The sequence below is a fragment of the Haliotis cracherodii genome, unplaced genomic scaffold, assembly GCF_022045235.1.
Source record: "Haliotis cracherodii isolate W230 unplaced genomic scaffold, xgHalCrac1.p SCAF_2, whole genome shotgun sequence".
In the NCBI taxonomy this organism is placed as follows: Eukaryota; Metazoa; Mollusca; class Gastropoda; order Lepetellida; family Haliotidae; genus Haliotis; species Haliotis cracherodii.
The window spans coordinates 24,813,895-24,829,011 of NW_027266275.1; the positions used below are offsets into that span (position 1 = coordinate 24,813,895).

The window sequence follows — 15,117 nt, forward strand, 5'->3', positions numbered from 1 at the left end:
ATTATTATCCATCCTTTGTTTGAGAAAGAGGTCCAAGGATGTCAACATGCAACCTGGAAAACTTGTCTTCAGTAGGCATTGGTGCCATTGGAGCTGGTTGGGAATGGGCCCAATCTTTTTTTGTTAACATTCCTCGCAAGATTTGAGGTATGTTTCAACATCTTGGTACAAGCCTGGCCAATGGTAATTGGTCAAAACGGACTGACCAAAGTGGCATCTACCTGCTTTTGAATCATGGTAAGCATAAATCAGGGATTTCCTGACAAAAAAGTGCCAGTTGTGTAACCATTGGGTGATGGCCTTGTGTCCTCAATACTTCGGTAAAAAGGTAGAAATGATATCAGATGCCATCACATAGATCATACTCCTTTGAGAGAACTGATTGTCTTGATGGAATTTCATCTTGATAACATAATTTAACAGACAAATCTATGGACGATACTTAAGAAGATGCTATAGCCTTTTGACCAGATGAATGAGGGTCTGTGAAGTTGAACATTCAGGAGATATCCCAAAGTTATTGTCTGCAGAAGTAAGCAGACTAGTAATTATGTGATGGATTCTTGATGATGGATTTGTGGGTAGTGTTGAAACCACTTCAGCATATGGACGCTGGTTTGGGTGATGATTTGGGTGGGTGGAGGCTGAGGTGGAGTTGATAGAGGGGAATGGTGGGACATGGAAATGATCAGTGACAGGTTCTATGATCTGTGGTGGATATGGAGTGCGAGAATTTGTATTAGCGTTACCTGCTCTATCTTTGATCTCATATTCTTGCAGCATGAGAGACCGGTCGATGTCCTAAAGCCATTTTAGAGCATGATGATCAGTGAAGACTTTAAACTTTTGAGATGTGAGATACACCATGGATGTTCTAATGCCTTCTAATACAGCCAACCATTCTACCTGAGTGATGCCCCACTATCCTGTTTAATTGGCTTCATGTCCCATTGGCTTCCACCTATGTGTTCTCTGTCCATCATGGGGTGATGATGGGGCAATGATGGATGCTTTGGGTACTATTCGTTGACAATGAAGTAGGCAGGTTTATCACTCGGTTTGAGAGACCGCGTTCATGGTCTACCTTTGGCGCTTTGAATGAGACATTAGGCTACTTGAAGTTGGAGTGCCCCATGGCCAGGTGTGATTGACATGGTGTGACTGGAGAAAATCTAAACCAAGAATGATGGTATGATGTAATTATGTGAAGACATGAAAATCTTGTGAATATGAAGCATGGCTGATGTTAAGTTATAGAGTGACCAACTAAGCAGAGATACAGCCTATTTTCTTTAGTAAACTAGAATTAAAAAGCACAATCTAAGCCTCTATAGCCCAAAGATGGCAATCCCAGTGGGACGCAAGTAAGATCCACCAAAAGCCATACTCATACTCAAATGAAAGGAAAGTTGAGATTGCCATCTCACGCCTTAGACTCGGTTATAAAAAGCACTATGACAAGGTTTAACAATCTTGCAATCAACCTGAATCCAATGCTCAATCGCTACTAAAATGTCAAGACCACACCCCAGCCTGGGCTCGGTTAGAATAAGAATTACAGTTAGATCCGCAATCTGTTGTAGATCTCCTAAAGCCAAGAGGTGCAATAGCGAAGGCCAAACTAACTCTATTTCTGAGATATGGACAGCTACTCGAACGTATATAAACAGAGCAGCCAGAGATAAAAATGAAATTATATCAATATACGAAAATAGAAATTCTTTGAATACCAAACTCGTAATAGATATGTGTACCCTACACACATTCATGAGTCCCAAAGAGGGACAGGTCAGCCAAAATTGCTAAGGCAGAAGGCGACCTCTTAAACACTTTTAAAAGCAACAACAACATCAATCAGGGAGATGAACTCAAATCATTGTCAGAAGCGTACGGCTGGTCGTGGCGCCACCTATGACCGCCGCTCTCACCAACGACCACGTCGACGATGAAGAATCGCCGTCCGACTTCCTGCCTATGTGCAAGTGACAGAGCAGATCTCCACACCAGGAACATATTGACCACTCGGCCCCGGTGTGCTTCTGTCACACGTTAACCATTGCTTGTACCATTTCAACCGATATTCCCTATCATAAAGGCCTCACCAAATTCATAAAATGATAAAACTCGGAAAATAATCTTTTACAGAATGTGAATCAATTGACAGAAGAAATCACCTAAGCATAATGGTAGTGTATCTGTACTTTATTTCTTCGGGAGTACATTTACGTTCAAAAATGTGTTTTGGTTTGTAGGTTGACATCAGTGAGGTTAAGTCATTTCTCAACCGAAGAATGATCCAGCGTGTCCAGTGGGGCTGCCCTGGAATAAATAGAAATAATGGACTCAATAATGAGTCGAATGTGTGAGGGAAAAATTACCTGAAGGGTCATGCCCGAGAAGAGATGATATTTAGCCAGATGCTTTGATTGTGCCCAGACGTTTTTTTTCCAATATACTCTTTAGATGTGACGCCGTTGTTGTGGGCTGGGGGAACATTGAAATCCGAAGCATCTCTTATGTTATAGCTTATGTCATAATGACATGTGTAACTGAAATCCTATTTAAAGCACACAAACTCGCACAAGATCAATGTTATGTGTTGAATGTCATGATCAACACTCAGAAAGAAATTGGCAACGTTGACTACATTGATTAAAGTTTGCTCGTAATTACCACGAATGGGGCGTTGTTGCATGCGGGGGGAACGTTGAAGACTGTAGCGTTTTTGATGCCGCCGCTGATGTCGTAGTAACGGTTTGAGATAAGGTAATAGTCTGAAACATAGGTTTAATTGTTACGAGGTGTATCGCATATATTATTTACAAGGACATTTATAATATCAGTTCTCTAGTACACGTCATATAAAGTTAATGTTTAAAAATATTCTCTTAAAAAAGAGTAGAGGTCACTCGGAAATGACTTCAAATGTCCAAAAGAAGAAAAACAGAAGGATAAACTTTCAAATGTGTAAGTGATTTCGTTTCTAGTAATAGTTGTATGATAATTATGAACATGTTGGAAACACATTACAAACGCTAGTGAAGTATGGCATCAAAAATTCTGACCACCAACTGGAACATTTCAGAATTGACGTTTTTGGATCAGTAGTGCGTTATATCGCCACGATTTGACAAAAACTCATTCACTCGACGAGGCATACTGCATATAAGTCTCCCTAGGACGAATTGAGGAGTCTGTCCCACTCCTCTTGCAGCGCCTGACTCATGTTCATCCAACGTGGTCGGCGGTCTATGACGTTAACACACACGTGTCCCTATCACGTTCCAGACGTGTTCAACTGGGGAATGGTCTGGGCTCATTGCCGGCCACATTGTATGGATATTGTGCTGCTGAAGGTGTGCATTGACGATTCATGCCAATGAGCATGGGCGTTGTCGTCCTGAAAGACACAATGTTGACCCACACGCCTTGCAAACTGGACAACACGGGGTTGTCCATCCAGTATGTTGTCCCGACAGTACTGTCCAGTGACCCTTCCTTGCACAATATGGAGTGGGGTTTGCTCAGTCATGTTGCTGATTTCCCACACCATGACCGATCCACCGCCAAATCTGTAATGAGGTCTCTAGTTGACATTGGCTTGACCTTCATTTCAACTTCGCCAGACACGACCAGTTCATCAGGGAAGTGCAAAGTGAAACTTGAGTCATCTCAAAACATGGGGCATGGGTGGCGCCACGATTCGCTGTGCAGAGTGGCGTCCCTTGGGCACGCTAGAAACCTATGTTTATGGGTTCGAATCCCGGTTCGCCCCGATTATGTTTCTACGTTTGTCAGCACCATACCCATGCTCGTGGGTTTCATCGAAGTGGTAAACGTCTGAGACCTTCATCACTTCGGTCTTTCTTCCCACATTAAGCTGACACGCCGCGATATAACTGGAATGCTGTTAAAAGCGGCGTTAAACCCAACTCACTCACTCACATGACATGTGACCAGCGATGATTGTGTAACCACTGACGTCTGGTGACAATATGACGTTTTATAAGAGGAGGAACAACACGTGGCCGCCGAGCATGGAGACGTGCTGCATGTAGACGTTCTCTAATCCTCTGACCCGTAACTAGTACTCCAATAGCCTGATGAAAGTTTGCGGCGACTGGATTCCCTGTTGGAGCTCGATTTCGTAGATTTGATCATGCACTCTTGTCGTTGACATGGGGCGCCCTGGACGAGGTATATCGTCAACATTTTGCTTTTATGGGTACGTGATGCATTGTCAGCTGATCACAGACATTGAACGTATTGGCCACTGCTCGCTGACTTCTGCCAGTTTCCAGCAAACCAAGAGCCCTTAGACGCTCCTCGTGTTGCAGACGCCACCTCGCTAGTTCATACACAAACAGTGAATGAATGCAAGTAAACCACAACTGTATGAAAAGCAGAATCAATACGACTGACAGAATTAATGGTTCACAGAGGTTCCTTCCGTGAAAGAGTCAAAATCAGGAATTACGCTACTGCGTGAGACACGTGCAAACTATAGGATGTGTTTTGGTGTTAAGTTTTACAGACGTTAATTTTCTTGCAAAACATTTTGTCGTCAACAATTATCATTTTGTTTTTATATTTGGCATAGATATTTATTATTAATGCTCCCCTACTTTTAAAGAGTATTGTCCCGCAGAAGATATTTGAAGTTGTGACCTTACCAGGGTACCCGCACCGCTGTAACAGGACCCTACTACGGTACCTTTGAAACGCTTTCCTACAGGGTACCCGCACCGCTGTAACAGGACCCTACTACGGTACCTTTGAAACGCTTTCCTACCAGGGTACCTGCACCGCTAAAACACGGCTCTGCTAGGGTACCTTTGCAACACTATCCTACCAGGGTACCTGTACCGTAATAGCAGGACTCTACTTGTACCACTGCATCGTAATACTACTAGGGTACCTTCACCGCTAAAACACGGCTCTGCTAGGGTTCCTTTGCAACACTATCCTACCAGGGTACCTGTACCGTAATAGCAGGACTCTACTTGTACCACTGCATCGTAATACTACTAGGGTACCTTCACCGCTAAAACACGGCTCTGCTAGGGTTCCTTTGCAACACTATCCTACCAGGGTACCTGTACCGTAATAGCAGGACTCTACTTGTACCACTGCATCGTAATACTACTAGGGTACCTTCACCGCTAAAACACGGCTCTGCTAGGGTTCCTTTGCAACACTATCCTACCAGGGTACCTGTACCGTAATAGCAGGACTCTACTTGTACCACTGCATCGTAATACTACTAGGGTACTTGCACCGCTAAAACACGGCACTGCTAGGGTACCTTTGCAACGCTATCCTACCAGGGTACCTGCACCGCTAAAACACGGCTCTGCTAGGGTTCCTTTGCAACACTATCCTACCAGGGTACCCGGAATCTTACAATATTGTCCTTCACCCTTACACCCCATAGTCGTTTCCCATACTTCAATTACGAGTTATACATAACTATAGGAATTATATGACCATTTGGCGTAAATACAATTTCTCCCGGATGATAACTTTAGTTTCCTCCACACTTGTTAAGCCATCCCAATATTACCATGTGCCAAATAGTGAGTGAGTGAGTATGGTTTTACGCCGCTTTTAGCAATATATCCAGCAATATCACGGCGGGGGACACCAGAAATGGGCTTCACACATTGTACCCATGTCGTGAATCGAACCCGGGTCTTCGGCGTGACGAGCGAACGCTTTAACCACTAGGTTACCCGACCGCCCCTCCCTGTGCCAAATAAAATCCAACGGTCAAATTGACAAAATAATAAAAATAAAAAGAAGCCAAACAACTGGCTACAACTGCCCCTCCCAAACCGCAACTATAAATAATTCTCCAATATTTCTGCATTATAATTCTCTCATCATTTCTCACCATAATTCCTCTCTATCACGTGACCATAAATGGTTTTTCACTGACCTACTATAAAATAATAGTACTTTATGTTTTAATATAATCTTGTGTGCATGTTAAGTGTACCATATATTCGTTTGTTACCATTTCCAGTTTTTCCGTACGTCTCCTGTCTGATTGGCTCACACGTGTCTGACGTCATGTCCACAATGGCGGTAACGCCTTGGGCTGTGTTGACGATGCGGTAGGAGTTGTAGGTGACCTTGTTTTTAACAGAGCCCTCGAAATGCGACCCCATCAAGGTAGCGGTGTCTGTGAACATAACAAGCCGACTATGACTGCCAATTGTTGAAGACATAGCCAGGATACAAGCGACTAGGTGGGAACAGTGTGACGATGGGTCTTATCCACAGTTCTTGTGAGCCCTAAAATGGTTCATTAGTGAGTGAGTGTGGTTTTACGCCGCTTTTAGCAATATTCCAGCGATATCACGACGGGAACACCAGAAACTGGCTTCACACATTGTACCCATATAAGAAATCGAACCCGAGTTTTCTGCGTGACGAGCGAACGCTTTAACTACTAAGCTCCCCACTGCCCTTAATGTTCTGTTCATTACGATAACAGCAACTATTGATCAAATGTTTTTTCCAGTTTTATTGGATGTTCACATTGACATTCTCTTGACTTTTTAATTACGTGAAACTGTCCGTGTTGTACGTTTCTTAAACTCACACAAAAGTTTAAAAAACGTAAAATAGACATAATAGTCACCTGATGGTGGAGAAATGGACATACCTCATCATAAAATTCAGCTATCTAATGAAAGCAAACAGATACAAGTGGACTGGCCTGCTGACCTTAAAACATCCGTCTGTTGGTTGTGACGTCACTTGCATGTCACGTCACAATTGTTCTTATTTCACTGTCTGGTACATGATGTGTAATATCTGGTATTTACTGAGGACCAACAGTTTGCCTTATGGATACATCACTGTGTAATATCTAGTGTTTACTGACGACCATCTGTTTGCCTTGTGGATACATCACTGTGTAATATCTGGTATTTACTGAGGACCAACAGTTTGCCTTGTGGATATATGACTGTATACTATCTGGTGTTTACTGACGACCATCAGTTTGCCTTGTTAATACATCACTGTGTAATATCTGGTGTTTGCTGAGGACCATCAGTTTGATGATCTACATGAAGATCAACTTACCCGGTATACAACCGCCAGGGAACGGGCCGGTGAGGTGTTTGCGAGTACACGTCCCTGTCTGCTGGATCACATACTCCGTCATCTTCAAAGTATAATAATATAAGATATTGAGTCAGGTCGTGTCCACTGTAACTTCTCAACACAGGTGATTGGTTTACTCCAACAGAATATGTTTATATAGGCATGTAGACAATACCTCTTTGTACGCATTTACAAATATAATAATAATATTATTATTATTAATATTATTTAATCTTTTTTGTGTTCATCAATCTACAGCATTACATATTAAGGTGTCATGTAAAGATGTCTTTAAATATTAATTTGTGAAAATGACGAGAGGAAAAGAACCCACCTTATCCCACAGCTGGATGACCTTGACATTGACAGTGTATCCATTTGCCGTGACCTTTTCGTCAAAGGCCAGTCTCTTGTTGGGGGCATCAAAGTGCACATTAATTTCTGTCTGGAAGAAGACAATTTTCTTACAAATAAAAGCAAGAAATTAAGCATCAGTATTACTTAAAGGGTAAAACTGGCTTTGCATTTTTGAGAAAAATATATTGCTTGTTTTTTAAAACATTTAAGATATACCTGACGAGACTAAATCCAAAATATTAGCACATCATACAACAAATATCAACATTATGTTGCTAAACCATACAACACTTATCAACATATCATTCTGCTTAAACCAATAGCCCAATATTCAGTTCGTAATTTATGTGAAATCGCACAATACATTATGTCTCTAAATCGTTTTATTAATGTGCATGTTTTCTTGATGTAATTTCAATTACATACAATACAAAACTATAAAGACGAAGACGAAATATTCAGATCATTGGTAGTATATAGCTGACATTTGCATTTTGAAATTGCTGCGTTCATTTAAAAACTGATTTGTTGGTGATGTTTCAAAAAGAATATAAACAGATAATTCCCCAATGAGTGATATTTATAAAGCTGAAAGTTGTGGGCTAGAAATACACAGGTTACAAATATATTTATTAACATCTCCAAAGATCTAATTTGTACCACTTTTGAAAAGATAATTTCAGCAAAAATGAAAGTTTAATTAAGAATAAAATGCATGAACTTTACGTGACATGTTTGGTAATACATTACCACAGACAAAATGTTGGTTGGTTTAACGCCGCAATCAGCAATATTCCAGCTATATTACGGCGGTCTGTAAATAATCGAGTCTGGACCAGACAATCCAGTGATTGATATCATGATCATCGATCTACGCAATGGAGATACGATGACATCCACCAACCAAGTCAGCGAGCCTGACCACCCGATCCCGTTAGTCGCCTTTAATGACAAGCATAGTCGCCTTTTACGGCAAGCATGGGTTGCTGAAGACCTATTCTACCCCGGATCTTCACGGGTCCACAGACATGACCCTGAACAGACAGAAGAAGTCAGTTCGATTACGTGGTCCAGTGGCATCTGTGTTGTACACGTCCAGATTCTCAAACACTTTCCAAATATGACATGAACTCATATTACAAATCGTAAATAACATTGGAAATTTTTTGTTTTGAAATTTCATGATAAAAGTGTACGAATCGCAGAAAACTGGTGTGCATCAGATGCTCCCATACAGCTTGTGTGTACAAGCGAAGCAACGCAGATTTTGTAATCCTTGCAGTTGGGTCATCAAGCTTCTATTATCAATACAACAACGTCAAGTCATTTACCCAAAGTGAGTCAAATATAAGCGACATGGATTGATTAACATAAGAAAATGTAAATACCTCTGATATTAGTGGCGTTCCTCCGTTTTTCACCGTGCCAATCACCTGGGCCTCCACGCCCTCCCACTGGCGAGGGGTGCAGCAGATATTAGCGCCCAGAACAGCGGGAACGAGCACGATGGCAAGACTGACAAGCAACATGGTGACAATGACTTACCTTGGAGCTGGCGTATGTGGGTCGCATTTATATATACCCTTCGTGTCGACCCCAATCAGTGATAAGGATTGTGAAATATGTGAACTTGCTACGTTGCTAGCCAGGTCATATGTTATTATAACTGACCCTTAGCTCAAGAACATGTGTTAGTTTCTATTGATAGACATGTTGTCCGCTATCTTCTTAGAGTCTCATCTCTGGAGTATTTAGACCTTTCACTACAACCCTGATGCCATGCTTCTAACCAATAATGTCGTCTACTGACGATTGTTTCACAACCTGTATGCACTGTCCTCATTTATAACTGTTCTATGACAAACATTGTGAAATCCATGAACTTGGCGATACAAGTACGTTGCTAGCCAGGTCATTTAGTAATGTGTATGACGTTTCGAGTATTTCTGAAAAATGACTGAATGGAGGATTAAAAACTTAATTCCTAAATCCCACCATATTCATTGTTTGGCTCAGGCGGTGCAGTAGGGTCAGATTTTAGGGGTGGAGTTAGCTCCTTACACCGTACAGACTGCGATGTTGTTTGAGAAATGTAATTACATTTATCAAACAACATCGCAGTCTGTACGGTGTAAGGAGCTAATTACATTTCTCAAACAACATCGCAGTCTGTACGGTGTAAGGAGCTAACTCCACCCCTAAAATCTATATATATTTAAAGATTACAGGCATTCACAGAAGTGAATGACTACTAGAAATCAATAGTTGCTACATACGTGTTGTCAACTGAACAACTTGTTTCTAAACGTTATTATGACATAATCTATGACATAAGTGACGTATCTGGTTTCAAAGTTCCTCCTGCCCATGGCACGATAACAACGGGCACCCGTTGATTTACTGTTGCCCCTCATGCACACTGTTGATTGACGGATAATCAGCCCAGTTGTACTATGTTGCGCCAGCTAAATAAAGAAATAAATTACAACGCCAGAAACTAGTCTCCATTATCCAACGAAACAGATTCCAAGGGACGTAAAAGCAAAATAGCTTTGAAAATTACATGTATGGATCACTGAATATCAGCGACAACACCATGTGTCCGCGAACAGGGTAAACATACCCTGCCTACCGTTAGCGCCTGCCACTAACAAAACGTGCACAAAACACGCCTCAACGCCTCAGGCTGAAGACTTTTACCACTCTGTTGAACCCAAGGAGCACGGGTTTGTTGCTGTTACAATCGTGGCGAATTTGGGATTCAAACCCACGTACATAGGATCATTGCACGACTGAGGGACGCAACGCTGCACAGCGAATTCCAGATTATTTACCACTTCACTGGATAGTGAGTGAGTGTGAGTGAGTTGGGTTTAACGCCGCTTTTAACATATCCCAGTTATATCCCGGGGTGTCAGCTTAATGTGGGAGGAAAGCCCGAAGTGATGCAGGTCTCAGACGTTTACCACTTCGGTGAAACCCTGGAGCACGGGCATGGTGCTGACAAACCTAGAAACATAATCGGGGCGAACCGGGATTCGAACCCAGAATCATAGGTTTCTGGCGTGCCCAACGGACGCCACTCTGCACAGTGAATCGCGGTGCCTTAGACAACTGGGCCACCCGTGCCGCCCTTCACTGGATAGTTTATGGCTTCGACATGGAGGCCACACTCATCTAGAATCATGTAGAAATGGCCGGATGTAAATTATATATTGTTTCCTGTATGTTGCGGACACATCATTAAACGACACATTGCCAAACGTAGGGACATATTTCGAACAAAAAGAAAATTGCTATTATTCACTGAATGATTTTTTTTCATGACTACTGAGTTATACACTGAGGTATCACTAACAGCGGCCATATTGAACTTCATTTTTGATGCTTTGAACAAATTCAAATCTACGTATGGCAACAAACATCCACGCACAATTTCAACTGGATCTATAAAGTCAATTCAGAAAAGTCGAAATGTAAAAGTTAATCGACTACTACGACGACCGGACGTTTTGCGAGGACATACGCTAAATCGTTTCTATCATACGTATATGCTATGGTATTTAGAAACAGAAGCCTTAACAGATAAGACCTCAAATCATAATTAGCATAAAGGCCTCACCAAATTAATTATTTGTTTCTCGGAAAATACTCTTTTACAGAATTTAGACCAATTGACAGAAGGCATTACCCACGTATAAAAGCACAATGGCCCTGTATGTGTACTTTCTTTGTTCTGAAGCACATTTACAGTTGAAAATGTGCTTTGGTTATTAGGATGACATCAGTATGATGATGTCATTCCACAGCAGCAGTAAATGTTTAAATGTCAGGGCGTATGGTAGCCTAGTAGCGTTTGCTCGCCACGCCGAAGATCCGGGTTCGATTCCTCACATGGGTTAAATCTGTGGAACTCATCTGTGGTGTCTCCGGCAGTGTTATTGCTGTAATATGTAACGTGTGAAAACGTACTCACTCTCTCACACATCAATTCTGCTTGTAAAAATCTACTAATAAGATCGAGTGATCAGACTTGCTGACTTGATTGATGCTTGTCATCAGATCTCAGCTGCCTAGATCGATGCTCATGTTATCAGTCACTGGGTTGTCTGGTCCAGATTTGATTATTTACAGACCGCCGTCATACAGCTTAGGTATTCCGGAACACTGGTGTGTGGCTTCAAACAACAAACAAATGCAAAAATTGGATTGCTCCCTGCCCAGAAATAAATCCTTTACCAAACTATCAACCTCCAAACCCAAACACATTTTCAAACGTAAATGCACTTCAGAAGAAATAAGGTACATGTACACTACCATGGGAAATAAAGGTAATTCCCTTTTACAATTTGAGCATGTTCAACAGAGGAAGAAATGGCCTACTTGGTGTTGCCTTAATGCTAAATCGTATTTTGAGTCATTGTCTACGAACATAATTGATTCCCAATGAAAAACTTTTTCAGGCTTCTTCATTGATAGGAACAAATTGTTTTTATTGCCATGCAGGTCATCAAGTGTAACCTGATTTCGACCTGATTTCGACAAGGCTGTTATCTGAAACTCACCTCAAAATGAAACGCGAACCATAGAAACATGTAGAGAACACACGTATGTACGTTGATAAGATCTGTACCATTTGGTGACAAAACTAACAACCAAGTCAAGTGTTACCAAAGTATCTTTATGCTGCACGTATTTTCCAAACTTCACATGCTAATCCCGCACGAGACAACTGGTGCATAATGGATCTATTACGTCACATTTGATACGTTCATAAGCGTCGATTCACACAAGATACCAGTATGTTCGTTTGTGCGTCGAACCAATCTAATATCTCTTGAATATGAGTAATTCTTCACATATTAACCAACACGTATGACATTCGCGTTTCTTTTGTCGGTGAGTATATATGTTTTATCACGAATTGTAGGCGATATGGTTGTTCCGCTGCATACATGAGCGAGGCCCTATCAATTATGAATCAGTTCATTGAAGAAAATGTTAGTTATCCGACTTAAGATTTATTATCTAGCAGCTTTAGGCATTACATGGTTGATATAAGAAACGTACTAACGCCATGGATTCAACCTAGCGCTACGACGATCGTAACTCCGATACCATAACGTAGATTACCGATAGTGAAAGTCAAAGAATATGCATTGCAAGAAGGCCTCTGGTCCATATCCAAATATACATTATGGTTACAATGGGGAGAACGTAAAGGTAGTATACAATATATACAATAAGCTAACTATTTCAACCATTGACACCGGGTGTTATACACGTAATATAGAAACTGTGTTATCAAATGGTTTAATTCCTCCAAATTTGCTAACGAGGGAATGATGCCTCACATTTAGGTAACATTCTCAGATCAGTTTCCCCAAGTGTCCAACAATATTTCAAATTTCAGGAACCACCAACAGTTTTATTATCCTGTACGAACATAATTTAATCCAAGTTGTTCTATTATAGGAACGCGTTGCAGAACGTGGACATTGCAGCTCATTATATAAATTCCATGTGTCATACAGCTCCCAACCTATTGGTCATTTAATTACAGCTGACTTCTCTATTGTTGACAATACCAAACTTCGTTAGTTATTCAAATGTGGACCACAATGTCGTGAGCATCCTCCTACAAATTGGGATCACAACTTTAAAATTAGTATGGATGCTGTCGTAGCGAAAGATTAGCCCCAAGAGAAAAGGAACCTTTTGATTGTCCTTCAGAGTGAGTTTAGTCAGTGTGTGATGTTGTCATTTGTAGAAGAACAAACTGAAAAAAAAGGAAACAGAATTGTAATACAACAACAATCTGTCCCACCCAGCTGCCATTTAAAATTTGGCTGCCCTACATGAAAAGTTCGTAGTTTTTCCCACTGTCAAGGCCAGATTTTTAACCAAATCTGAAACAATTTCGGTTTGCAACAGATAAAAGACTCCTGTAAGTGTTCAAATGGTTTAATTTGCCATACTGACTTGATTTGATTTGACTTGATTTCATAAAAAAAACATGATCATGCCAGATTGTCAATTTACAAATCTATAGCGGGTGTGTCCACCTCTGGTTGAGATGCAAGCAACACATCTTCTTCTCATGGAATGGAACAGGCGTCGCACAAAGTCCTGTGGGATATCTGTCCATATCTGCTGGAGCATGTTCCGAAGTTCCTGGAGTGTCTGTGGAACACGTGGTTGACGTCGAAGTCGCCGATCCATCTCAACTCACATGTGCTCGATTGGTGAGAGATCAGGGTAGCGAGCCGGCCAGGGGATGACATTCACGTTGTTTTGTTGAAGAGATCCTGAACAAGTCGAGCAATGTGAGGCCGGGCGTTGTCATGTTCAAAGGTAACGCCTGGGGCATAACGACGCGAAAACGGCAGTTCAACAGGGCCGATGATCTCGTCGCGGTAGCGCTGTCCATTGAGATTTTCCTCTACCACTATCAAACGGGTCCTCTGTCTTGCTGTAATCCCTACACATACAATAACGCTGCCGCCCCCAAACCGATCTTCTCCCATGACACAATGATTGACGGAACGTTCACCTTGACGTCGGTGCAACTCTTGCTCAGAAATTGTTTGATCATGGTTACAACATTCAAGGCCTCCGTAAAGCTCTCAAAAAGTTTGACGGTAGACGTAGGGTAGGACATTTCCAAATTTGACGCATCAGTGACAAAAACGATGTCTGATACAATTCCCTATATTGATTTGTACCACTTTACATTGTTTTTCAGGTGAACATTTCACTTGACTTTGCATGTGTTTGTGACGGGTGCCACCGATGGGGCAGGATACAACCAGCTTTTCGCGAACAACTGGTATCATCATTGTTTGATAGTGATTCATGAACACATGCTCAGGATATAGTCGGAATTGTACAAATCGTGGCAGTATTACGCACTACTGTTCCAAAAACGTCAATTGTGAGATTTCGCATGTTACTCCTCTCTTCCTCCAAAGGGGGCACGGGTGGCCCAGTCGTTTAAGGCGCCGCGATTCGCTGTGCAGAGTTGCGTCCCTTGGGCACGCCGGAAACCTATGATTGTGGGTTCGAATCCCGGTTCGCCCCGATTATGTTTCTAGGTTTGTCAGCACCATACCCGTGCTCGTGGGTTTCACCGAAGTGGTAAATGTCTGAGACCTGCTTCACTTCGGGCTTTCCTCCCACATTAAGCTGACACGCCGTGATATAACTGGAATACTGTTAAAAGCGGCGTATAACCCAACCCACTCACTCACTCTTCCTTCAAGATCGCTGACAGTCATACCGTCTACTGTCATTGAACTACCGGTTGTAATGTGTTCCCGATTCGTTCATTATTATCATATAACTATTTCAAGAAACTAAATATCTTATTAATTTTGAAATTTACCTTCTTTATAAAAGAGTATATCAATATTTCTCGAGTTTCACTTCTATCTTTTCTGTATCATGTATCGCCGTGACCAACTACTTGGTGGATGGAATGTGGCACTTCTTCTTCTTCTTATTATTATTATTATTAAACGTTCACAGATAATTTCAAATCACGACTGGCATAAAGGCCTCATCGTCAAAAGAATATTTATTTGTTTCACGGAAAATAACCTTTAACAGAACGAAAGAAAGGAATAGCCTAGCATAATGGTTCAA

The 15,117-nt window shown here is 41.6% G+C and overlaps 1 protein-coding gene across 1 annotated transcript; it reads right to left on the minus strand.

Moving 5' to 3' along the window:
* Positions 1–2,280: 2,280 nt before the first annotated feature.
* Positions 2,281–9,073, minus strand: LOC139467529 (ependymin-related protein 1-like). The gene is made up of 6 exons (XM_071249064.1): positions 8,862–9,073; positions 7,451–7,561; positions 7,096–7,177; positions 6,017–6,184; positions 2,674–2,774; positions 2,281–2,319 (listed from the first exon to the last, which is right to left on the minus strand). Exons 1-6 carry the CDS (start codon positions 9,000–9,002, stop codon positions 2,281–2,283), a joined length of 642 nt encoding a protein of 213 aa, XP_071105165.1. The 5' UTR covers positions 9,003–9,073.
* Between the last annotated feature and the right edge of the window lie 6,044 nt (positions 9,074–15,117).

What these genes read in the sequence shown, in the direction of transcription:
- LOC139467529 (XM_071249064.1), bottom strand. Translation starts at nt 9,002, where the DNA reads ATGTTGCTTGTCAGTCTTGCCATCGTGCTCGTTCCCGCTGTTCTGGGC. An exon ending in GAACGCCACTAATATCAGAG is followed by an intron (nt 7,562 to 8,861) that starts GTATTTACATTT and finishes GTCTTCTTCCAG; the next exon opens with ACAGAAATTAATGTGCACTT. An exon ending in CCCTGGCGGTTGTATACCGG is followed by an intron (nt 6,185 to 7,095) that starts GTAAGTTGATCT and finishes TTATGTTCACAG; the next exon opens with ACACCGCTACCTTGATGGGG.